The sequence below is a fragment of the Manacus candei genome, unplaced genomic scaffold (assembly GCF_025592945.1).
Source record: "Manacus candei isolate 608988 ecotype Guabito, Panama unplaced genomic scaffold, ASM2559294v1 h1tg000223l, whole genome shotgun sequence".
Classification (NCBI taxonomy): Eukaryota; Metazoa; Chordata; class Aves; order Passeriformes; family Pipridae; genus Manacus; species Manacus candei.
The window spans coordinates 289620-312580 of record NW_026138271.1 but is presented as its reverse complement, the minus strand read 5'-3'; the positions used below and the strand labels follow the sequence as shown (position 1 = coordinate 312580).

General features: G+C 69.4%; 2 protein-coding genes across 6 annotated transcripts; one reads left to right on the top strand and one right to left on the bottom strand.

Annotated features, from left to right (window-relative positions):
* Nucleotides 1–10355: 10355 nt before the first annotated feature.
* Nucleotides 10356–16318, bottom strand: PARP10 (poly(ADP-ribose) polymerase family member 10). 4 transcript variants are annotated; one of them, XM_051774773.1, is made up of 11 exons: nucleotides 16097–16318; nucleotides 15489–15649; nucleotides 14707–14952; nucleotides 14217–14435; nucleotides 13581–14128; nucleotides 13127–13339; nucleotides 12904–13042; nucleotides 11817–12776; nucleotides 11612–11748; nucleotides 11364–11541; nucleotides 10356–10809 (listed from the first exon to the last, which is right to left on the bottom strand). In XM_051774773.1, the coding sequence occupies exons 2-11, from the start codon at nucleotides 15646–15648 to the stop codon at nucleotides 10508–10510; spliced, it is 3102 nt and encodes a 1033-aa protein (XP_051630733.1). In that variant the 5' UTR covers nucleotide 15649; nucleotides 16097–16318; the 3' UTR covers nucleotides 10356–10507. The 4 variants fall into 4 exon arrangements, with proteins under 4 accessions (XP_051630733.1, XP_051630730.1, XP_051630731.1 ...); XM_051774770.1 differs by lacking the exon at nucleotides 16097–16318 and having other exon boundaries at nucleotides 15489–16021; XM_051774771.1 differs by lacking the exon at nucleotides 16097–16318 and having other exon boundaries at nucleotides 11612–11745; nucleotides 15489–16020.
* A 798-nt stretch (nucleotides 16319–17116) lies between these two features.
* Nucleotides 17117–22653, top strand: GRINA (glutamate ionotropic receptor NMDA type subunit associated protein 1). Of its 2 annotated transcripts, none has more exons than XM_051774778.1 (7): nucleotides 17117–17247; nucleotides 19214–19550; nucleotides 20211–20323; nucleotides 20394–20594; nucleotides 21113–21241; nucleotides 21507–21650; nucleotides 21864–22653. In XM_051774778.1, the coding sequence occupies exons 2-7, from the start codon at nucleotides 19244–19246 to the stop codon at nucleotides 22011–22013; spliced, it is 1044 nt and encodes a 347-aa protein (XP_051630738.1). In that variant the 5' UTR covers nucleotides 17117–17247; nucleotides 19214–19243; the 3' UTR covers nucleotides 22014–22653. The 2 variants fall into 2 exon arrangements, with proteins under 2 accessions (XP_051630738.1, XP_051630739.1); XM_051774779.1 differs by lacking the exon at nucleotides 17117–17247 and adding an exon at nucleotides 18624–18777.
* The last annotated feature ends 308 nt before the right edge of the window (nucleotides 22654–22961 follow it).

The window sequence follows — 22961 nt, the reverse complement described above, 5'->3', positions numbered from 1 at the left end:
AGATCCCCTCTGACAGCAGTGCCAGGGGGGCTTCCGTCCTTGAGGGGGGAAGTGTTGCCCCCCAGCCCCCTGATTCCCCCACTGGCACCATTACCACAGGCTGGGGGTGCTGGCAGGAGCCCCTGGCACGGTGCCAAGCAGCAGTGCCAGGCCTCAGCCTCAGCTCCGCGTGGCCGTGCCAGCCCCGGGTCCTGCCGGGAATGGCGGTCGCACTGCGGCCACCGGCCATCCCTGGGGACACCGGGAGGGACCCAGCACGGCCACCACACTGCAGCCACCAGCCACCCCCCAGGCCCTAGGGACAGCGGAAGGGACTGTGTCATGGCCACCACACCGTGGCCACTGTGGCCACCAGCCAGCCCAGGGACATTGGGAGGGACCCAGCATGGCCACCACAACACAGCCACTAGCCACCCCTCAAGCCCCAGGGACAGCAGAGAGACCCAGCACGGCCACCATACTGTGGCCACTGGCCACCACAACACAGCCACCCCCAGAGCCCCAGGGACACTGGGAGGGCCTCTGACCCTGCCACCACACTGCAGCCAGCCCCTGAGCCCTGGGGACACTGGGAGGGACCATGGCAGGGACACCACACTGTGGCCACCTGGCCACCACACCGAGGACACTGGCCAGCCCTTAAGCCCCAGGGACATAGGGACCCCAGCATGGCCTCTGCCCTGTGGCCACTGTGGCCACTGGCCACCCACAAAAGCTCCAGGGACACCAGGGAAGGACCCTGGCATGGCCATTGCACTGTGGCCACTGGTCGTCCCCCAAGCCCCAGGGACACCAGCAGGGACTGTGGTATGGCCACCATACTGCAGCCACTGTGGCCACCATCCAGCCCCAGGGTCACCAAGAGGGTCCCCAGCACAGCCACTGTACTGTGGCCACCATGACCACCAGCCAGCTCCAGGGACACTGGGAGGGACCCCGGCATGGCCACCACAGTGCCACTGCAGTGAAGGGCTGGGTGGTCCTGGGGGTCCAGCTGCCCCCTGACAGGGAACAGCCCGTGTGGATGAGCACTGTGCCGAGCCCTGGGGAACAGCCGTGGTGATGGTGACAGTTGTGGTGGTGCCAGGGGCGACAGTGTCCCCCAGCCTGGTTTCAGTGCCCACTGGGCACTGTGCTACAATAACGGCTCTAATAGAGAAGCCACGAGGCATCCAGCAAACACCCCAACACCCACCTCACCCGGGAATCCTGGTACCCCCAGAACACCAGCACCAGGTCCTGTGCCAGGGCCACCACCAGCTCCACCAGCCCCTGGCCTACAGATGGTGGCAAGCACCATCCTGTGACCCCCAGCACAGTCCCTGGTAGAGCGGGTGCCAGGTCCCACTGGGCTCTGAGCCTCAGGGATGGCACATGCCAGCAGCACTGGCAGGTATCACCACCCCCAACAGGTTCTGCACCCACCATCACCATGTCACTGCGTGTGGCAGAGCCCAAGGCCAGCTGACACTTCCCAGATGCCACAGCTCAGCCCTAACCTCATTGTCCCCTCCAGGCCAACTGCTGTCCAGCCGTGATGGCACACCCACCCACCCCATGGGTCATGGTTCCAAACACGCCAACACCTGGCAAGGGGTGACCAACCACACAATGACATCAACCCTTGCTCCAGGACCCACGGCATCACACCCACCAGCACCCAGCGAGGTGGGACCAAACCCACTGGCAGGCAGTGAGGGGTGACTGCATGGTGACACTAAACCCACCACGTGTCCCACAGCACCAAACCCGCCAGCAGCCAGCAAGGTGGGATCACATGGTGATCCCAAACCTGCCAGCACCTGGCAAGGTGCAACTACCCAGTGACACCAAACACCTGCCCAGGGGCCCGTGACACCAAACCCTCTGGCACACAGTGAAGTGGGACCACATGGTGACACTGAACCTTCCAGCACCTGGTGAGGTGGGATCACGTTGACACCAAACTCTCACTCCAGAGCCCATGTCACCAAACCCACCAGCACCCAGCAAGGTGGGACCGTATGGTGACACCGAACCCCTGCCATTTGCCCAGGACCACCAGCCAAGCCACACTGACCAGTCCCATGGTGCCCTGGCACCGCTGAGGGATATCAGCTCCTGAGCTCTGTGCCATCCCTGCCGGCGGCACTCAGACCGTGGTGGGACCCGCCAGGGCCAGACGTGCTGAGCTCCTCCCAACAGCACCGGAGGCACTGGGGTCCCTCCCAGGGGACACCTGAGCCGTAGCACAGTTGGTGTTGGCACCAAATGGGCTGCAGGCTGAGGGCACGCACTCCCACCACCCCAGAACTGGTGTCCTGCCCTGGCGGGAGCAGCCGTAACGCCTCATCCCAAGGACCCTGCGGCGGGATCAGCTGCGACCCCCCGGCGCCGGGACGGGGGGGCTGCCCCCCCGCAGGCAGCATCCGCTCCCATGTAAGGGCATGGCTGCGGGCACTGCCGGCCCCACGCCGGAGCACCGGAGCCCCCTCGGCCGCACACAGGCATGGGGGTACTGCGGACAGCACTGGGGTTTGACCCACCACCCGGCGTGGGCCTTGTACCCTGAGATGCCACCGATACCACCACTGCCACCAATGCCACTGCCGAGCACTGGAGCTCCGCTGCCCACAGCCGCCGGCCCCCCACCGCCCGTGCCCACTCTCCGCCGCCCCCAGCCCCCCGACAAAACCCCCTTTCCCCAGCCCTCCCACCGGGACCCCCCGCCCCACCACGCCGCCCCTGACCCCGCCGGCCGCCGCGGGGGGCGGCGGGCACAGTGCCCTGCCCGTCCGCGGGCACCGAGTCCCCGGTGGGGGCAGCGGCCGGGGGGGCTCCCCTCGGGGTCCGAGGTGCCGCTCCGTGTCCCCCGGTCCCCCTCCACCCCCCCGGCCGCGCCGGGGCTGGCGGCGCCCGTCGTGCCCAATTATGGGAATGAGCGGCCGCGCTCCCCCGCGGCCCCCCCGCGCCCGGCGCCCCACGGCGCCCCCCGGCCGGCCCGCGGTGGGGCGGGGGTCCCGTACCCTTGTAGCGCTCCCGCACGTCCTCGTAGGCCTGGATGAAGTCCTGCTCTTCGGGAGCGGGCGGGGGGCCGGCGGCGGCCATGGCGGCGGGGGCGGCGGCGGGGGACGAGGGCAGGGGGCCGGGGCCGGGGTCCGGCGTGCCCGGCGTGTCCGGCGTGTCCGGTGGCTCGGCGGCCCCGCACCCCGCGGCTGGGCACGGGCACGGGACGGGACAAGGGACGGGACGGGGACGGGACATGCCCCCGCCCAGCCCTTTAAAGGAACCGCCGGACACCGCCCCGATGCGCGCCAGACCACAGGGCACGGCACCCACGGACACGGCACCCCACGGGGCACGGACACGCTATGGGGCGCAGCACCCCATAGGGGATGGGGCAGGTGGAACCCTCTGCGCCCCCCAAACAGATCACACGGTGCCGGGGACGCGGCACTGCCCGAACCCCGACACCACCAACCCCGGCCGTGGAGCACCCACGGGTGCCCAGAGGAGCACAGGGGGGCAGGGGTGAGTGATAAGGGGCGGGGGTCGCAGTGATGGGGGACACTGGGGGGTGGGGGGCGCAGATGATAAGGGATGGGATGGGGGTGTGCCTGGTGGACCCCACAGTTGGCACAGGGACTCCCCTGACTTGCACCCTGACATCCCCGCCCTTGCTCGAGAGGCAGACGAGACGCCCCCTCTCCTGGTGGGTGGTCAGCCCCTTAAAGAGATCCCTGGGTGCCCCCCAGCCAGTGAGGACAGGGACGTCACGGCTCCCCCGGGGCCCCCACAGCAGCCCCATGAGCACCGGGGGATTTTTAAAGTTCCATCTCTCAGTGCCACCATCCCTGTGTGGCACGGGGGGGGCCCACCGCGGCCCCCACCAACCTCCACCGGAGCCCATTCCCAGCCGTGGGCGAGCTGGGGGGGGTGGTATGACACTGGCCCCGTGGGACGGGGCCTCGTCATCCCTAAAAATAGAGACTAAAGCCCCGAAACCCGAGCGGGGACGGAGATGGGGGGGTGGGGGGGGGGAGGAGGGGAATGGCGAGGAAAGGACAAGGAGGTGCAACGGAAATAGCCCGGGGGGGGTATTCTGTGCGGGGGGGCTGAGTGCTGTATGGGGGGGACACGCTGAGCCCTGTGACAAGACGCTGGGTGCCCCGTGGTGATACACTCGAAGCCGTATGGGCACGGCACGGCTCGCTCGGCTCAGCACGGCACGTCTTGGCAATAGCATGGCACGGCTACGTTCGGTTCGGCTCGGACCGGCACGAGCTCAGCTCGGCACAGTACCGGCACGGCTCGGCTCAGCACGACTCGGCACGGCATCCTGCATGACGGCACTACTGCCCCGGCCCCAGCCCAGCTCCCAGCCGCGGTATCACCCTTCGGTCCCCCGGCCTAGCACGGGGCTCCCACATCACCCCATGGCATCGCCCCGCCGTCCTCCGGGCCCCTCCGGCCCCTCCATCCCACCGCGCTGGAAACCCCCGCGCATGCTGAGACCGCCAGACACGTCCCATACCCCCGGTCACATCCCGTCCCAGCCCCGGTCCCGGCTGTACCTGCGATGCGGATGACGGCTCTCTCGGCGGGGTCCAGCACCGTCCCGTTGCCCGCGGCAGCCTTGGCGCGCTGGGAGCGCTGGTGCTTGCCCAGGTTCCAGGGCAGCGTGTCCCCGGCGCCGGGCGAGCCGCTGCTGCCACTTGAGCTCTCCTCCGCCATCGCCGCCGGCTCCCGGCTGCCCGCCGACCCCGGCTCCTGCGGCAGAGGGACCGCGTCAGGGACCCCCGGCACCGGGACCCCCGGCATCGCCACCACCCTCCTTCGGGCGTCAGGGACCCTCGGCACCGGGACTCCCCCGCACCCGGCAGCACCGACAGCCCCCTCACGCTCCAGCCCCAGGGCAGAACCACGGAGCGCCGAGAGGCGCCGGGACCCCCCGGGACAGCCCCGGGGACGCGCGGTCTATGCCGAGCCGTGCCGGGCGGTGTCGCCAGGACCACGGTCCCCACGGGGCCACCGCGGCGAAGGGACGGGCAGGGAGCCGTCGTGATGACCGGTCCGGCACCGGGACGGCCGCGGGGGCACCGAGAACTCGCCCGTGGGACTCCCCTGCCGGTGCCGCCGCAGCCGGTGCGGGCACGAGCAGAACAACCAGACCGAAGCCGTACGGAACAAGACCGCACCGGCACCGGGGCAGCGGCCGGGCCCGCTCCGCTTCCGGGAGCGGCTGCCGAGGTTCAGCCGGGCCGGCAGCCCCGCGGGGCCGGGGCCGGTCGCAGCCCCTCGGTGCCAGGAGCGCTCCCGCGGGAGCGGGACGGAGGGTGCTGGCAGTGGCGGGGATGGCTCCGTGATCCTGCGCCCGCCACACCAGCACCTCCGCCATCCCGGCACCTCCGCCATCCCGCCTCCATCATCCCGGCACCTCCGTGATCCCGCCCCCGCCATCCCGGCACCTCCGCCATCCCGCTGCCTCCGCCATCCCGGCACCTCCGTGATCCTGCCTCCGGCATCCCGGCACCTCCGCGATCCCGGCAACTCCGCGATCCCACCTCCGCCCCGGCCCCGCCGCAGCCGTGACACCGGCTCGGGCTCGTTCCCGCGGGAGCCGGCAGCACCGGGCGTTTGCCGAGGCCGAGGCGCCATTTGCAGAAGCTCCGAACCCGGCAGAGCCACCGGCCCCGGCATCGCCGGGATCACCGACATCGCCGGAATCACCGACATCGCCGGTCCCGGCCCTCCTGGTATCCCCGGACCCCGACATCACCGGCGCTGGCATCACCGGCGCCCCCGGCATCACCGCACCGGCACCCCGGCAGTGGGGGGGCAGGCGGGGGGTGGGCGTGGGGAAAAGGTGGGGGGCAGGTGGGGGGAGCAGGTGAGGGGCGGGCTTGGTGCGGGCGGGGGGGGTAGGTGTGGGGTGCGGGTGTGGGGGGCAGGTAAGAGGGGTGGGTGTGGGGGGCAGGTAAGAGGGGTGGGTGTGGGGGGCAGGTGAGGGGCGGGCGTGGGGGGGGAGGTGAGGGGCGAGAGGAGGGGGCAGGTGGGCGCCGGGAGGGGGGGGCAGGTGAGAGGCGGGCGTGGGGGGCAGCGCGGCGCGCGCCGGTGCCAAGCCTGAGTCACCGGCTCCATCGCCCACGTACCCCCGCAGCCCCCCCCCCCCCCCCGGGCCTGACGCGCCGCCTCCCCCCACCCACAGGGGCACCCATAGGGACCCCGCCGCCCCCTCGAGCTCTCCCCGCCCCCGGGGACTGGAGCCTCAGCCTCCGAACGCCCCTCGCACCCCCAGCACAGCCCCCCCTGCACCCCACGGCCCCAGAACGACCCTCCACGCCGCATCCCCCAGCCCCCACGGCTCCTGCAGCCCCCCCCACTCCTGCCCTGCAGCATCCCCGCAGCCCCCTCCCGGAGCCCCCACGCCGCTCGCGGCCCCACGGGGGGGTGGGCGAGGAGGGTTCCACGCGCGGGGACTCACCGTGCGCCGCGATGTCCGCCGGAGCGCGACGGGGGAGCATGACCGGGGGGGAAACGGCACCGGCGGTGATTCCGGGGGGGATGCGGCACCGGGGGGGGGAACAGCGGCACCGGTACCGCGGAGGCTCCCGGGGGTGAACGGCCCCGGGGGCTCCGCCCGCACCGGCACCGGCTCGGGCTCCGCGGCAGGGGCGGGGCGGGGGGCGGGGAGCGGGGGGGGCCTTATCTCACCGCCCCACCCTCCGCACCCAGCGCACCCCGCGGGAGGGGGCACCCCCATGGGGCACCTGGTGCGGGAAGGGTTAACCCCGACCAGCACACCCAGCGTCGGGGGTAACCCCGACCAGTGCTCCCAGTACAGTCAGCACCAGGGGTAACCCCGACCAGTGCTCCCAGTACAGCCGGTATGGAAAGGGCTAACCTCGACCAATGCTCCCAGTACAGTCAGCACCAGGGGTAACCCTGTCCAGTGCTCCCAGTACAGCCGGGATGGCACGGGTTAGCTGTGACCAGTGCACCCAATATGGAGAGGGTTAACTGTGACCAGTACACCCGGTATGGAGAGGGTTAACCATCACCACTGCAACCACTGAGAGAGGGTGAACCCCACCCAGTGTTCCCAGCAAAGCTGGTCCCATCCCACGCTCCCACAAGGGGGTCCCACAGCCCCTTGGCACTCTGGCACTCCTGGTGCTCCCGGCACTGCTCAGGGACACCCAGGACATCCCACCCAGGAGGCACCTGCAGGAGGACCAGCCCCAGCCCCCCACCAGCTCCAGCTGGGCGCACAGGTGTGTGCACATCACCAGCACATCACCAGGACACGGCAGGCACACCACTGGCACATCACTGGGACACCATGGGCACATCAGTGGCACATCAGTGGCACACCAGCCTGGGCAGCACGTGGGACAGGCCACCTCCCACGTTTGCACGTGGGACAGGCCACCTCCAGCTGCTGCATCCAGAGCCCCAGCAGAGCCCCTGTGGCAGAGGGAAGAGACAGGAGCCCTGGAATGGGCCTGGCACAGCTCTGGCAGGGCCCTGGCACAGCTCGGGCATGGCTCCAGCATGGTGCTCACAACCTTGCTGGCCACTGGCCTTTCCCCTGGCCACAAGACAAAGCTCGGCTCCAGCCACTGGTGCTGTAGGAGGGACCTGGCCTGGCAGCTGGGGAGGTCTTGGGAGCCAGGGGGACCCTGGGTGGATGGGGAGCTGGGAACAGGGCCAGTGCTGGAAACCAGTGTCAGGAGCCAGGGCCAGTGCCTTGATCCAGAGGTAGTGCTGGGAACTGGAGTTGGAGTTGGGAACTGGTGCTGGGAACTAGAACCAGTGCCGGGAAATGGAGCTGATGCCTTGAACCAGAACCCATGCCGTGAACCAAAGCTACTGCTTGTAGCCAGTGACAGGGACCAGAGCTGGTGCCGGGAACCAAAGCTGGTGCTGAGAACCAGAGGTGGTACCAGGAACTGGAGCCAGTACCAGGAACCAGATCCAGTGTTGGGAGCCAGAGCTGCTCTGGGAACTGGAGCCGGTGCCGAGAACCGGAGCTGGTGCTGCCTGCTGGCCCCAGCCCTGTGGTGCCCAGGAGCCCTGCAGGGCTGGTGCCACAGGACAGAGTCAGCAGCACGGATGGGTGTGGGTGCCCATGCAGATGTGTGCACTCTCCTGCAGGTACACACCTGTGCAAACATCCATGCACCAACCCGCGTGTGTGCACAGGCACTCACACACACACCCACACCCCAAATGTGCACACACCCATCTGCCCCACCCACGGTACACACAAGTCATGCACGTGCATGAATGCACATATGTGAGTGTGCACACGTGTCTGCCCAAACGTGCACTCACAGGTGTGAACACGGGTGAACAAGCATGTGCCCAGCCCTGCCCGCCTGTAGGCACACATGGCACACACCAGCACAAACACAGCTGTGTGCACACGCACAGGAACACACGTGCGCACACATGCACACACACACATATATGTGGGGGGGGCTCGGGGGCTTCGATGCCTCCTGGTGCCTCCCAGTGCCTCCTGGTGCCTCCCTCCACACCCAGCCGCTGGCGCGGCATCGCACGGTTCAGCCGTCCCAGCCCCCCGTGAGCCACATCGGGGGCAGCGCCGAGGGGCCCCGGCACAGCCGCACCCACCGAGGACCCCAGGCTGGGGTGGCGTGAAGACCCCCAGGGACCCCAGACCCGGGCAGTGCAATGTGGCACCTGCTGTGCCGAGGTCAGGGTCCCCTCCCAGCTCGACAGGACCCCAGCTCAGCCCCCCCAACCCGCTCTCGCTGCGGCCGTACCGGGGCTGCCGCTCGCTCCGTCCGTCCGGATCCGGTGCTGGCGCAGCCGCTCTCGCCGCGGTCATGTGCCGGTGCAGGCACGGGCGCAGGGAGTGAATCCCCCGACCAGAGCCGGACAAAGGGCCCCTTTCAGTCCCGCTGGGCCCCGCGGGCCCCTCGGCGCCAAGGGACAAAGGTCCGGCACGCTTGGCACCGGCAGCGCCGGGCGCTCCCCGCCCGGGTCACCCGCGGGGCGGGGGGCACTGGGCCCTCCCGGGGGGTGGGTGCGTGGCCAGGACCCCTTCTGTGCTCCCCGTCCCTCTCACCTCTGTGCGCCGGCGGCTCCCCCGGGAGCGGGGCTCGGTGCCACGTGCGCGGGGCTGGCACGGCTGGCACGGTGCCCCCGGGGATCCCGGGGCTGGCACACGTCAGCGGGGCTGGCACACGCCGGCGCGCACACTGCCCTGGAGCCGCCCGTGCCTGCGGGGCCGGAGCCACTGGTGTCACACCCCTGCCCACCCCGTGTGGGCTCCCCAAAGGGGTGTGGGTGCCACCGAGACCCCCAGTCCTGCGATTGCCCACCTGTGACCTGGGGCAACACAGGCACGTGGGGATGCCTGCGGGAGCTGTGCCCCCCCTACCCCCCCACTGCCTGCCTGAGGGTCCCATCCCATGGGCACCAGCACTGCCCACATTTGCAGGGTGGGCACCCGGGTATCCCCCAGCATAGCTCAGGGCTGGCCTGTGGGACAGAGGAGTAGGCAGGGAGCAGGATGCAGGCAGCAAGTGGGGAGCAGGCAGAAGGCAGGGAAGAGGCAGGATGCAGGAAGGGAGCAGACAGGATGCAGGGAGCAGGAAGCAGGCAGAGATGCAGGAGGCACCGGGTCCAGCCCTGGGGTGGCCCAGAGTCACCACCTGGCCCAGCCACCCCACGGGGGGACACAGCATCCCCACACAGCCCCACTTCCTAGTGCTCCCAGCTGAGACTGGGACATCACTCACCCCAATCCCAGTGCTCCTAGTTGGGATTGATAACCTCCCCTAATCCAGTGCTCCCAGCCAGGACTGGGACCCCCCTCCCCAGTCTCCCCTCAATCCCAGCTCTGTAAAAGGCTCCAATTTATTCCCAGTTTTATTTGCAGTTTTATTCCCAATTTCACTGCTGTCACACTGGTGATCCCAAAGTCCTCCTGTTGGGCTCCTGCCCTGGCATAAGGGCATCCAGGAATGTGCCCAGGTGGGGACCCCCCGACTCTGAGACTCCTGAGCAGGGCGGGAATTCCCCTGAGCCCCCATGGCAGGGACTCCTCGAGCACTTGGTGTGGGGGTGGACACTGTAACCCCTGTGGTGGTACTGGTGCCAGGGGGCTCTGGAGGGTCAAGGGGGGACCACATGGCAGAGCTGGAGCTGGACAGCTCAGGAGGTACCCCCTTGGCAGAGCCAGTGCCAGGGGGCTCGAGGGGTGCTCCCACGGCGAGGACAGTGCCAGGAGGGTCAAAGGGGGCCCCTGTGGCAGAGCTGGTGTCGGGGGGGCTCAAGAGGTGCCCCCACAGCAGAGACAGTGCCAGGAGGCTCAGAGGGGTCAAAGAGGGCCCCTCTGGCAGAGCCGGTGCCAGGGGGCTCAGGGGGTGCCCCCACGGCAAAGACAGTGCCGGGGGGCTCAGGGAGGTCAGGGAGGGCCCCTCTGGCAGAGCCGGTGCCAGGGGGCTCAGGGGGTGCCCCCATGGCAAAGACAGTGCCAGGGGGCTCAGGGAGGTCAGGGAGGGTGCCTGCGGCGGCAGGTGATCAGGTACTGGGGGTAGGCCTGGGTGTCGTTGAAGATGACGAAGATGTCGGGCTGCTGGGGGTTGTCCACAACGCTGTGGTAGCGCTGGGGGCCCTCGGCCCCCTCCCGCAGTGGGGGTGCCCGCAGCCCCTGCCACCCGGCCGCAAACATCCCGGTCAGCACCTTGGCCACGAAGATGAACTTGGTGCCGTCGGCGCTGGGCGGCGAGTACTGATCCCGTGCCGAGATGGCCGCGCGCGCTGCGAAGTACACGCCGCGGCCGTACAGCGTGGCTGTGGGGACAGGGCTCAGCAGGGGCACCGGGCCCTGTGCTGGCAGTGCCGGGCACAGAGCAGCACCCCGTTTCAGCAGCGATGGCACCGTGACCACTTTGGCCCTGCATTCCAATTCCCGTGCTGATGGCACCGTGCCCCCATGATCACCCCATTCCTGCGCCAATGGCACCGTGCCCGCCTCAGCACTCTGCTCCCGTGCCAATGGCACCGTGCCCCCATTGTCACCCTGTTTCCATGCTGTGTCCCATTCCCACACCGATGTCACCATGCCTGGATCAGCACTCCATTCCCATGCCAACGGTGCCTGTGCCCTATTCCCATGCCATCAGCACCATGTCCACACTGGCACTCTGTTCTCATGCCAATGGCACTGTGCCCCCCTTGGTGCCCTGTTCTCATGCTGATGGCACTGTTTCCACCTTGGTGCCCCATTCCCATGCTGACACCACCACACCCACATCAGCATCCTGTTCCCATGCTGATGGTCCCCTCTGTTCCCACACCAAGGACACTGTGCCCACATCGTCATCCCTCATCTGCCCAGTGCTCACCGTTCTTGCCGCAGAAGCTGCGGTTAAAGCCGTGCAGGCAGATTTCACGGCTGGAGGCCTTGGTGGTGCCGTGGAAGAGGACGCGCTCCGCGGCGGTGCCAGCGGCACACGCCCGCTCCACGCTGCCCTTCTTCAGCTGGTACTGCTTGTACAGCAGCGGGTGGATCAGCTTCTGCACCTGCCAGGCACCGCAGCGTCATTGCTCTGCCATGGGGGCACCCCGAGGGGTCCGGTGTCCCCAGACCCACCTGCACGATGCTGATCCGGCTGTGCAGCTCCTCCAGTGTCCCGTAGAAATGGTGAACAGTGTCAGTGAACTCCTCCGAGTCCTCGGCCAGTGGCATCAGCCGCACCTCCTCCTCCAGCCCTGGCACCTCCAGCCCTGCTGGACACAGCCACAGTGAACACGGGCGCAGCACAGGACGGGGCCGGCCCCACAGCACCAGCACGTACCGAGCAGGCAGTGGGCACTCTCAGCTGGGGGCTGGCTGCGGCAGACAGGCACGGCACGGGCGCTGCCGATGTCGTACTCCTCCATGCGCTCCAAGTCCACCGTGAAGGGCCGCCCGTCCAGCACCAGGTCCAGCCGGCGCTCCCGGCGCAGCCAGGCCTGCTCCAGCAGCGCTGCTGCCTCAGGGGCGTAGGGGACGACAGTGCCGGAGGGGTCCCAGCGCACCCAGCGTGTGGCAGCAGTGCCGGCAGCAGTGACAGCAGTGCCGGCAGCGGTGACAGCAGTGCCGGCAGCGGTGACAGCAGTGGCACTGAGCTCCGGCAGCGGCCGGCGCCGCAGCAGCGTGGCGAGGTCGCGGGCAGCAGAGGCCGTGTACTCGGCGAAGCCGTGCAGCGTGGCGGTGCCGCCGCGCAGGCTGAGGTGCACGGCGTGCCGGCGCTGCAGCAGGGCCAGCGCGTGGTGGCCGGCGGCCGGCAGCGCCCGCAGCCGCTCACTCTCCACCTCCTGCGCCCGCAGCCGCCCCGCCAGCGCCCGCTCCAGCTCCTGCGGCACCTCCGACACGTCCCGCTCGAAGGAGCAGAACACTGTCACCTGCGCCGTGTCTGCCGCCACCAGTGCCTCCTCCAGCGAGGCCTCCAGCGCGGCCAGCAGCCCAGCGTCCTCCTCCACCTGCTCCCGCTCCCGGCAGTAGGAGCGCAGGGAGAGAGCAGTGGCGCGTGCCAGCTCCTCATCCTCACGCCTCATGTTTTCCATGGAATACTGGATAGCCAGAGCCATCTCCGCCTCCTCCTCCACCCCAGTGCCCAGCAGCGGCTCCCCGGCACCCTTCCCATCAGTCGTGTCGGGGAACTTGGCATCAGGGTCCCGCTCACTGCCGAGGATGGCATCAGGCCACACCTTGGGGTCCCCAGGGTCGTCAGCCTCGCCAGGGCGCAGCGCTGCCAGCAGCTCCCTGATCTCCTCTGTGGGAGCAGCAGGACATCAACCATGAGACCCCACCACGGCCTGGGGAAGAACCAGCATCCACGGCCCCCTCACCCCACCATGGCACCGAGAGAGTGGGCACCAGAGCAGTGCCCCGCCCCTCACCTATGCTGGAGTGAAAGCCATCACTGTCACCATCAGCATCACCATCATCGCCCTCAGGCAGGTCCTGGTGCCAGGGGTGTGGTGCTGAGGGCTGGGGGTCCCAGTGGCGGCTCAGGGGCAGCAGCTCCTCCAGCTCCTGCTTTGGGGACCAAGGGATGGCATCACCGGCACTGTTATGGCACAACAGCACCCGCCTGCCAGCCCCCTCCCCACAAGGCTGCACCTGCGGGTCTGGGGGTCTCCAGGGGACACCATCCAGGTGGATGACACACTGGAAGCGGCTCTCCAGCTGCCGGAGGAGGCTCTGCCCGTCCAGGTCCCGCAGGAAGCGGGCAACACCAGGGAAGTGCAGCGTCACGGGGTGCGAGGCCACGGAGCCCAGCAGGCTCTGAAGGAAATCTGCTGCTGCCTGGCACCGGCCCAGCTCCCCACTCACCTGCCGGGAGGTGATCAGAAGGGTGGGGTGTCAGCACCTGGGCACTGGCACCTGGCTGGCTCCCCACTCACCAGCCAGCAGTGCAGGCAGTGCAGTTATCACCACGGGGCCACCAGCCACTGCCAGAATGTGCCATGAGCACGGGGAGGTGGGAGCACAGCACAGAGCCCTGCCCACACCACACCTGCACCCCTGCCCACACCTGCCCATACCCCTGTCCAGATCCCTGCTTGCAGCTCACCCGGAGCCCAGCGATGTCCCCTCCCTCCAGAGGCAGCAGGGACACCTCAGGGATGCTGCCCAGCAGGTCCTGGTAGTGCCGCTGCAGGTACTGCAGCGCTCCCGGCTCCGCTGGCACCAGCACCTCATCCTGCGCCAGCAGAGCTGGCACCGGCACCGGCGTCACCACCGACTCTGGGGCCACCACTGACACCCGCTCCAGGCACTGGCCCTGGTTGGTCATGGCCTCAAGCCCCTCTGTGTCCTTGTCCCTGCTGGGGAGGGCAGCCGATGGCTGCACTGGCACTGGGTGCGATGCCCGCGGCTCTGCCGGTGCTGCCAGCTCCGGGACTGCGGGGGCCGTGTCTGGTGCAGGGTCTGTGTCCGGCAGGGAATCTGTGTCCAGCAGAGGGGCTGTGTCCAGAGGGGGGGCTGTGTCCAGGGGGTGGGGGTCCACATCCAGGGGAGGGTCTCTGTCCTCCTCCAGTGGCTCCAGGAAGGGATAGTGGGGGGTGAGCTCCAGCACCGCATCCTGCAGCCGGTGTGGCCTCTGCAGCACCCGCTCCGCGGCTGCAGGGGGACGGATAGATGGGCAGCCGGTGGCCCAGCCAGGCCCCTCGGCTCCCCCTGGCACCAGAGGAGGTCCCTGCCGGCTCACCTGCCAGCTCCTGGAAGGTGACAATGGCCCGGTGCCCGCCCGGCAGCAGCTGCACCTCCTGCACGGAGCCGCCGCCGCTGCGTCGGTTCTCGAAGTAGAGCTCGAGCAGGTCCCGGCTCAGCGCCGGCCCCGCCGCCCGCACCAGCACCGCGGGGGTCTGTGGCACCCGCAGCAGCGCCAGCCCCCGGCTCTGCGCCCGCTGCTCCGCCGACGCCAGCTCTGCAGCACGGGCGGCGCTGGCACCACGGGACAACGGGGACCCCACACCCTAAAATACCACCCTGGTGCTCTCAGATCCCCAGCCCATCGCCCCCCTGCCCGCCAGTACTACCACCCCATTGCATCCCCAGCCTCCTGGCACCCCCACCCCATTGCCCCCCACCCTCTGGCAACCCCGCCCTATCACCTTGGCCCTCCATGCCCCCACCCCCGGCATGCCCACCCCATTACCCTCCCAAGCCCTGGTGCCCCCCATGGTCTCCGGTCCCACCTGGGGGGCTGAGGGGGTCCCGCAGGTGCAGCAGCCTCCAGTCGGGTGCGGGGCCCCGGCACAGCGTGACAGTGCCAGGGGAGACGTCCAGCAGGGTCTCCAGGAGGAGGTCCAGGAGCTCGGGAGGGGTCCAGGGGTCGAGGCCACGCAGCAGCAGGCGGGTGGGGTCCCAGGGGGGGGCCAGGCACACCCCCAGCTTGGACCCCCCCAGCTGGTGGCTGCCACGGGTCAGCACGTTCTGTGCATCTGGGAAAGTGGGGGTCACTGGGGTGGGGGGGCATCACTGGAGCCCACCCAGCACCCCCCACCTCCCAGACCCTGGGGACACAGCACTGCTCACCAGTGCTCCCAGTGGGACTGAGACCCCCCAAACACAATCCCAGTGCTCCCAGTGGGGCTGGGACCTCCAAACACAATCCCAGTGCTCCCAGTGGGGCTGACATCCCCCACACCCCATCTCAGTGCTGCCAACTGGGACTGCCAAACACCCCAATCCCAGTGCTCCCAGCTGGGACTAGGACCCCTCATAGACCCCATCCCAGAGCTCTCAGTTGGGACTGTGAATCCCCCACAGCCCATCCCAGTGCTTCCAACTGGGTCTGGAACCCCCTACCCCATCCCAATGCTCCCACTTGGAACTGTGACACCCACACACCCCATCCCAGTGTTCCCAATTGGGACTGTGACCCCTCACATCCCATCCCAGTGCTCCCATTTGGTACTGACTCCCCACACCCCATCTGAGCGCTCCCAGTTAGAACCGGGACCCTCCCCGCACTTACCCTGGGGGTCCTCGAAGGTGAGGAAGAAGAGGGGGCCGAGGCGCTGGCAGCTCTGCACAGGGCCACCCCCGGAGCGCCGCTGGCTCTCGAAGTACAGGACCAGCAGCTCCTCCGGGGTGTCAGGGGGGACCCCCCGCACCTCCAGCACCCCTCGCGCCATCCTGGGGCACCCACACATTGGGGGGAGCTCCCCAGTGCCAGCACCCCCAGGGGGAGCACCTGCAATTCAGCCCCCCTGTCTCGGGGCACCCGCACATTGGGGGGACCCCCTGCACCTCCAGCAACCCCCCGGGACACCCACACACTGGGGGGGCGAGATGGAATCCCCTTCAGCTCCTCTTCCCACCCTGTTCCTGCTCCCCCCAGCACCGGTGTGACCCCCGGACCAAGGACACCCCCAGCACCCACGCGTGACCTCAAACCCTCCCCAAACCCCATATCCGCATCCCCCCCCCGCACCTCCGTACCGAGGACACCCCCAGCCCTGCACCCCCCGGGCAGAGCCCCCCCATAGCCCTGGACACCCCTCACGGCCCGGGCAGGACCCCCCCACCTCTCCGAGGGCAAGACCCCTCCCCACGCCCCCGGGGCAGGACCCCCTCACGCACCGGACCTCGCGCGGCCCCGCCCCGGCAGCGAAACGAAACTGAAACGGGGCGGGAAGGGGAAGGGGAAGGGCGGGGGGCGGGAACGGGGTGGGGACACGGGGCCGGACCCACGCGGGACGCGGGGACACGTGGCCGTCCCCCACGCCTGACCAGCGGGCACGGGACCGGCCCCACGCGTCATAATGGGACACTGGACTTGTCCGATGAGTGACAGGGGGAACATGGAACCGGCCCCACGCGTGACGGGGGGACACGGGACCGGCCCCAAGTATAACATGGTGACACATTACCGGCCCCACGCGTGACCGGGGGACACAAGACCATCCCTCGCGCGACAGGGGGACACGAGACCACCCCCGTGCGTGCCCTGGGAACACGGGAACAGTCCCACTCGGGACACGGGGACACGGGACCGGCCCCACAGATGACATGGAGACACAGAACCAGCCCCAGATATTACCAGATGAGACGTGACCATCACCTGCACGCGACCACGGGACGGGGAACTGGCCCCAGACGCGACCATGGGGCACGGAACCGGCCCCACGCGTGACACAAGGACACGGAACTGACCCCGGACGGGACCAGGGAACCGCCCCACGACTGACTTGGGTACATGACAACAGTGACACAGGGATACGTGACCAGCCCCACGGGTCACCAGAGGACACCGGAACAGCTCCCGCGCGCAACCGGGAGACACGTGACCGACCCCACGCGTGACCGGGGGACACGTGACCGGCCCCGGGGTGCCCAGGGGACCCCGGACCGGCCCCACGCGGGACCAGGGGACACGTGACCGGCCCCAGGGGTGCCCAGGGGACCCCGGACCGGCCCCACGCGTGACCGGGGGACACGTGACGGGCCTCAGGAGTGTCCGGGGGACCTCGGACCGGCCCCACGCGTGACACGGCGGGGTGGAGTGGGTGACGCGACTCCGCCGCCACAGGGGGGCGCTCTGCGGCGAGGCCCCGCCCCTCCCGCGGGTCACGCCCCCACCTGCCACGCCCTCCGCCAAGCCCCACCCCCAGCCTACGCGGGGAGCGGCAGGTCCAGCACAGCTGCTGCCCCGCCCCTCCCCAGGCCCCGCCCCGCCCTGGCCCCGCCCCCCGGCGCGCAGCGAGCGGACCCCGCGCAGCTCGGCCCGGCCGGTGAGCGGGGGGCGCGGGGGGTCCCGGGGCTCTGGCGGGGGGGCGGGCGGTGGGAGGGGGCGCGGAGACCCCGGCGCCGCCCCCGAGCGCGGGTCTCCGCTGCCGCCCCGCGCTGCCGCATTACGCAGCGCACGGGTTCCGTGCGGGGAGCGGAGGGGGGGCCGGGGGTTGTAACAGGAGGGGGGAGCGCGGCCGAGGGGGACCCCGCGAGCGCGGACACGGGGGAAGGGTCCCCTGGGAGCCCCCCCGCGGCAGCGCTCGGGGATTAGGCTCGCTGCTGCCGTAAATAGGCCGTGCCGGGGCTTTACCGAGCGTCAGGGCAAAGCGGCTTACGGGGCTCCGGGAGAACCGGCGGGGGGGCGGGCGGCGGCACCCCCGCAACCCGTGATGCGGGAGCACCTGCACCCCCGCCCGCCTCCACCTCCCGCAGCCCGTGCTGCGGGCACCCCCACAACCCTCGCTGCATCCCCCGTAGCCCCTGCTGCGGGCACCTCTGCACCCCTGGAACCCCCTACACCCCCTGCTGCGGGCACCCCCGCACCCCGCAATTCGTGCTGCGGGCACCACTGCACCTCCCGCACCCCCGGCACGCCTTGCAACCCGTGATGCGGCCACCCTTGCACGCCGTGCCCCCTGCACACCGTGCCCCTCGCGTTCCCGCAACCCGTGATGTAAACACCCCCTGCACCTACGGTACCCTGTACTGCGGGCCCCCGCACCCTGTGCCTCCCCCAACACGAGCTGCGGACACCCCTGAACCCCCCGCACCGCATGCAGCGTACTCCCCATGGCGCCTGCAGCCCGTGCCCCCCGTGCAGGGTGCCCCCCGTGCAGGGTGCCCCCGTACCCGCCACATACGGTGCGCCTCCTGCCCCTGTTCAGGGTGCCCCCCGTACACCCCCCGCCTCACGGGGGAGCCCCCCGTGCCCCCCACACACCGTGCCCCCCGGGGGAGCCGCCCAGGCCCACTGTGCCCCCGGTGCCGCCCCCGCGGTGCCGCAGGGCCGAGCCCCCCCCGTCCCCCGCCGCCCGCCCGGGGCGCGGGGCCGTCACGCGGCGGCTGCGGTTGGCGCTGCCCGTTGGCCGGGCCCGGGGCCCTGCGGCAGCGCACGGCCCCGCACCGGCACCGTGACAGCAGCGGCACCGCACGGGCCCGGTACCGCCGACTGCCAGGCCGCGGCACCGCACCGGTACCGCACCGGCGAGTGCGCGGTCCCTGCTTAGGGCGCAGCCGCCGCTCCCGCACTGCCCGGTTTTGTAACCGGGCCCCGGGAGCGGGGGCGGCCCCGGGGCTGCAGCGCAGCCCCCGCCCGGCCTCGGTGAACGTGGGGCGGGGGCTGGCCGGACCCCGCACATCACCGCTCCCCGTCCGAGGGGGTGTTGCCATGGCAACGGCCCCGCCGCCATCTTGTGCGGGCCCGGGGTGGAGGGGGCCGGGACGTGCCCCCTATCCCGGCAGTGCTGGGGACAGGGACTCACTCCCACATTGTTGTGCTCAACTGGCTGGGGACCCCCAGGGCTGCCTGAAGGGCGAGTTGAGGGTCGGGGGTGGGGGGGGTGTGATTATGAAAGGGGGTGACAGCCATGGGGGGGTAATGGAGAGGGGGTAATGGCCATTGGGGGTGACAGCCATGAGGGGCTTATGGCCGTGGGCATGAGGAGGAGGGGGGTGGCGGCTATGGGGGGGTGATGCCATGGGGGTGGTGATGAGGAGGGGGGTGATAGATGTGGGGGTTTGGTGTCTGTAGGGAAGTGATGGGGAGGGGGGTGATGACCGTGTGGGGGTGATGGGGAGGGGGTGATGGCCATAGGGAGGTGATGGCTGAGGGAGGTGATGGGGGGAGGTGATGGTTGTGGGGAAGCGATAGCCGTGGGGGGGTGATGACTGAGAGGCGTGATGAGAAGGACAGTGACAGCCACGGGGGATGATGACACCGACTCTAACCCCCTCTCCTCCCCCCCCCAGCACAAAGGCGGCCGCAGCCTGCGGGACAAGATGTCCCACGAGAAGAGTTTCCTGGTGACGAGTGACGGCTTCGCGGGGCAGCAGCCGACGGCCCCCCCAGCCTACGCGCAGCCCCCCTACCCCGTGGCCCCATACCCCCAGCCCCAGTTCGCCCCCGCGCCCTACCCCCAGCCAGGCTTCACGCAGGGGCCGGGGCCGTATCCGCCGCCGGGGCCGTACCCCCCCGCCGGGCCGTACCCCGCCGGGCCCTACCCACCACCTGGGCCGTACCCCCAGGGCCCCTACGGGCAGCCGCCCTATGCCCAGCCCCAGCCCATGGTCCCCGGTGACCAGGACTGTAAGTACCAGGGAAGGGGGGGGCAGGGGGTACGCTCCAGGCTGGGGGGCTCCAAATGGGTGTATGGCCGCCCTGGCTCCCGCCTGGGGGCTCCCAATGGGTGTACAGTGTGGGGTGTCCCAGTGGGGTGTATGACCCCCATTTGGATTCCCTGCGGGGTGCTCCCAGGGGGGTGTACAACTGCCCCGGCTCCTTGCTGGGGGGCTCTGAATGGGCTGTACAACCCTCCCCCCTGGCTCCTGTTGGAGTCTGGGGGCTCCAGGTGTGGGGAGCAGCCCCCTGCTTTGGGCACTGACGGCAGGCCTGGGGGGCTCCCCTGCAGGGGGGGCCCATTTTGGCAGCGCTGTTCCTGTTGTGGCCCAGCTGTGTGGACGGTGAGGGTGGGTTTGGCAGGTCACACAGCTCAGGGGTCCTGAGTGGGGCAACAGGGACCCCCCCGTGGATCCTGGCTCCTACCCACATGTCCTGGGGGGCACTTCGGGTGGGCCCTGCCCACTGGGGATGGTGCTGGCCATGACCCTGGGTGGGGGGACACTGCCCAGAGCCATGTCAGCTGTGACACCTGGCTTTGGGGGGCAGAGAGCCCTGCTCCTCATGGCCCCTGGGATGCCCCTGGGACCTCCAGCCCTACCCACTCAGTGATGTCCCCCCTCCCCACAGCCCCCCTGCACAGCACCTACCACGAGGACGGGCCCCCCTCCTACTATGACAACCAGGACTTCCCATCGGCGCACTGGGATGACAAGAGCATCCGACAGGCCTTCATCCGCAAGGTGGGACACGGGGGGCTCTGGGGGGTGCACGGGGCGCTGGGGGCCCCCTGTGACCTGCCCCTGTCCCCAGGTGTTCCTGGTGCTCACGCTGCAGCTGACCGTCACCTTCGCCTTTGTGACCGTCTTCACCTTCGTCAAAGGTGTGCGGGGCTTCGTGCAGCGCAACGTGTGGACGTACTACGTGTCCTACGCCGTGTTCTTCATCTCCCTCATCGTCCTCAGCTGCTGCGGCGACTTCCGCCGCAAACACCCCTGGAACCTCGTGTCCCTGGTGAGCTGGGGGCTGGCCCGGGGGGGCACGGGCGGGTTTGGGGGTGCTGAGCTGGAGGCACATGGTGGGGTGGGTTGGGGGGCATGCGGCAGGGTGGGTTTGGGGGGGCTGAGCTGGGGGGGATCAGCAGGGCGGGTTTGGGGGTGCTGAGCTGGGGGGGGTCAGTAGGGCAGGTTTGGGGGTGCTGAGCTGGGGGGTCAGCAGGGTGGGTTTGGGGGTGCTGAGCTGGGGGGTCAGCAGGGCGGGTTTGGGGGTGCTGAGCTGGGAGGGTCAGCAGGGTGGGTTTGGGGGTGCTGAGCTGGGGGTGATCAGCAGGGCAGGTTTGGGGGTGATGAGCTGGGGGGCACACGGTGCGTTTGGGGATGCCTGGCTGGAGGGCACAGGGTGGGTTTGAGGGTGCCAGGCCAGGGTGAGTTTGGGGGTGCTGAGCCCAGGGCACACGGTGGGTTTGGGAATGCTGGGTGGCAGAATGCGTTTGGGGGTGCTGACCAGCCTGACAGGTTCCCCCTTGCCCCTAGTCCATCCTGACGGTCAGCCTGTCCTACATGGTGGGGATGATCGCCAGCTTCTACGACACTGACGCCGTCATCATGGCCGTCGGCATCACCGTGGTCGTCTGCTTCACCGTCGTGATCTTCTCCCTGCAGGTCAGTGCCAGGGCTGCCCCTGGCTGGGGGGGCTCTAAATTGGGGTTGTAACCCCCGTGGTTCCTGGCTGGGGGGCTCCAGACTGTGGGTATGACCCTCCTGGCTCCCAGCTGGGGGCTCCCAGTGGGGAGTACAACCCCCCATCAACTCCCTGCTGGCTCTTGAGGGGCTCTGAATGGGGTGTATGACCCCCACTCAGCTTCCTGCAGGGTCTGAGGGCTCCAAACTGGGGTCTGACCTCTCTGCTGATCCCCTCTCCCCACAGACCAAGTATGACTTCACCTCATGCCGGGGCGTCCTCATCATCTGCCTCGTCGTGCTCATCCTCTTCTCCATTCTCTGCATCTTCATCCGGAACCGCATCGTGGACATCATCTACGCCTCGCTGGGGGCCCTGCTCTTCACCTGCGTGAGTCAGGGGCAGGAGCCCCCATTCTGGGGGGCCAGTGCCACCAGGACCCCTGGGCACTCTGGTTTGGTGGGGACTCAGGATATGAGTGCAGGTGTGGGGACAGGGGGTACAGGATGTGCTCAGGGGGTGCCTGGCTGGTTTGGGGGGGGAACAGGGGGGCTGCTGGTGCCTCCCAGCCCCGGGCTCCCTCTGACACCCCCTTTTCCACAGTTCCTGGCGGTGGACACGCAGCTGATCCTGGGGAACAAGCAGCTGGCGCTGAGCCCCGAGGAGTACATCTTCGCCGCGCTCAACCTCTACACTGACATCATCAACATCTTCCTCTACATCCTCGCCATCATCGGCAGGGCCAAGGAGTAGCTCCCCCCGGCCCTGCTGCCCCGTGCAGCCCCCCGGGTTCGAGCCCCCCCTCCCTGTAGCCGGTTTTGTTGCTGTTCTCATCGTGCCCCCCCGGTGGTTCTGCGTGGCCCCGGTTCCTGCCCCACGGGGCTCACTGGTACGGGGGTTGTCACCACGCCCCCCCAGTTCCCCGCTCTCCCCTGCTGTGAATATGATTCCCCCCCTGCCTCGTTGCATTGAACGTGGACTGGAAGCACTTTGAAGCCCCCTCCGTCCTGTCCTGCCCCCCCACGCTGCCCCCCTCCTCACGCCCCCGTCACCCCTCGGCCGCAGGCAGGGGCAGCGCCAGCAGCACTCCAGACCCCCTTGAGCCACTGTCCCTGCCTGTCCCCACCCCCAGGCCCCCTGAACCACAGCCCTGCCCATGGCACCCCCAGGCCCCCCCCGAGCCACCATCCCTGTCTGTCCCCACCCCCAGACCTCCTCAAGCCACTGTCCTTGCCCATCCCCAGATGCCACCAGCCACCATCCCTGCCTGTCCCTACCCCCAGGAACCGCAGTCCCTGCCCGTGGCACCCCCAGACCCCCCAGTCCCCTCCCCACGTGGCTGAGGCCCTGTCCTGGTCCTGCTGTTAATAAACCATTTTGTTCATCTCCCATGGCTCTGGCTCCGACCCATGCTCCAGGGGAACCCTCTGGGGATGGAGTGTCCCAATGTCACCTACCTCTTGGCGTCCCCACCTCCCAGTGTCCCCAGCACAGTCCAGCTGGGGGTCAGGCCCTGGACATGGGGGTTGAGGGAGCTGGGGGGACTCAGTTTGGGGACAAGGAGTGAGGTGGGGAGCAGGGCAGGACCCCGGGGGGACAGGAGGGGGCAGCCAGGTGGGGTCGGGCACTGCTCCCAGGTAACGTGACAGGACAAGAGGAAACAACCTCAAGTTGTGCCAGGGGAGGTTTAGGTTTGACAGG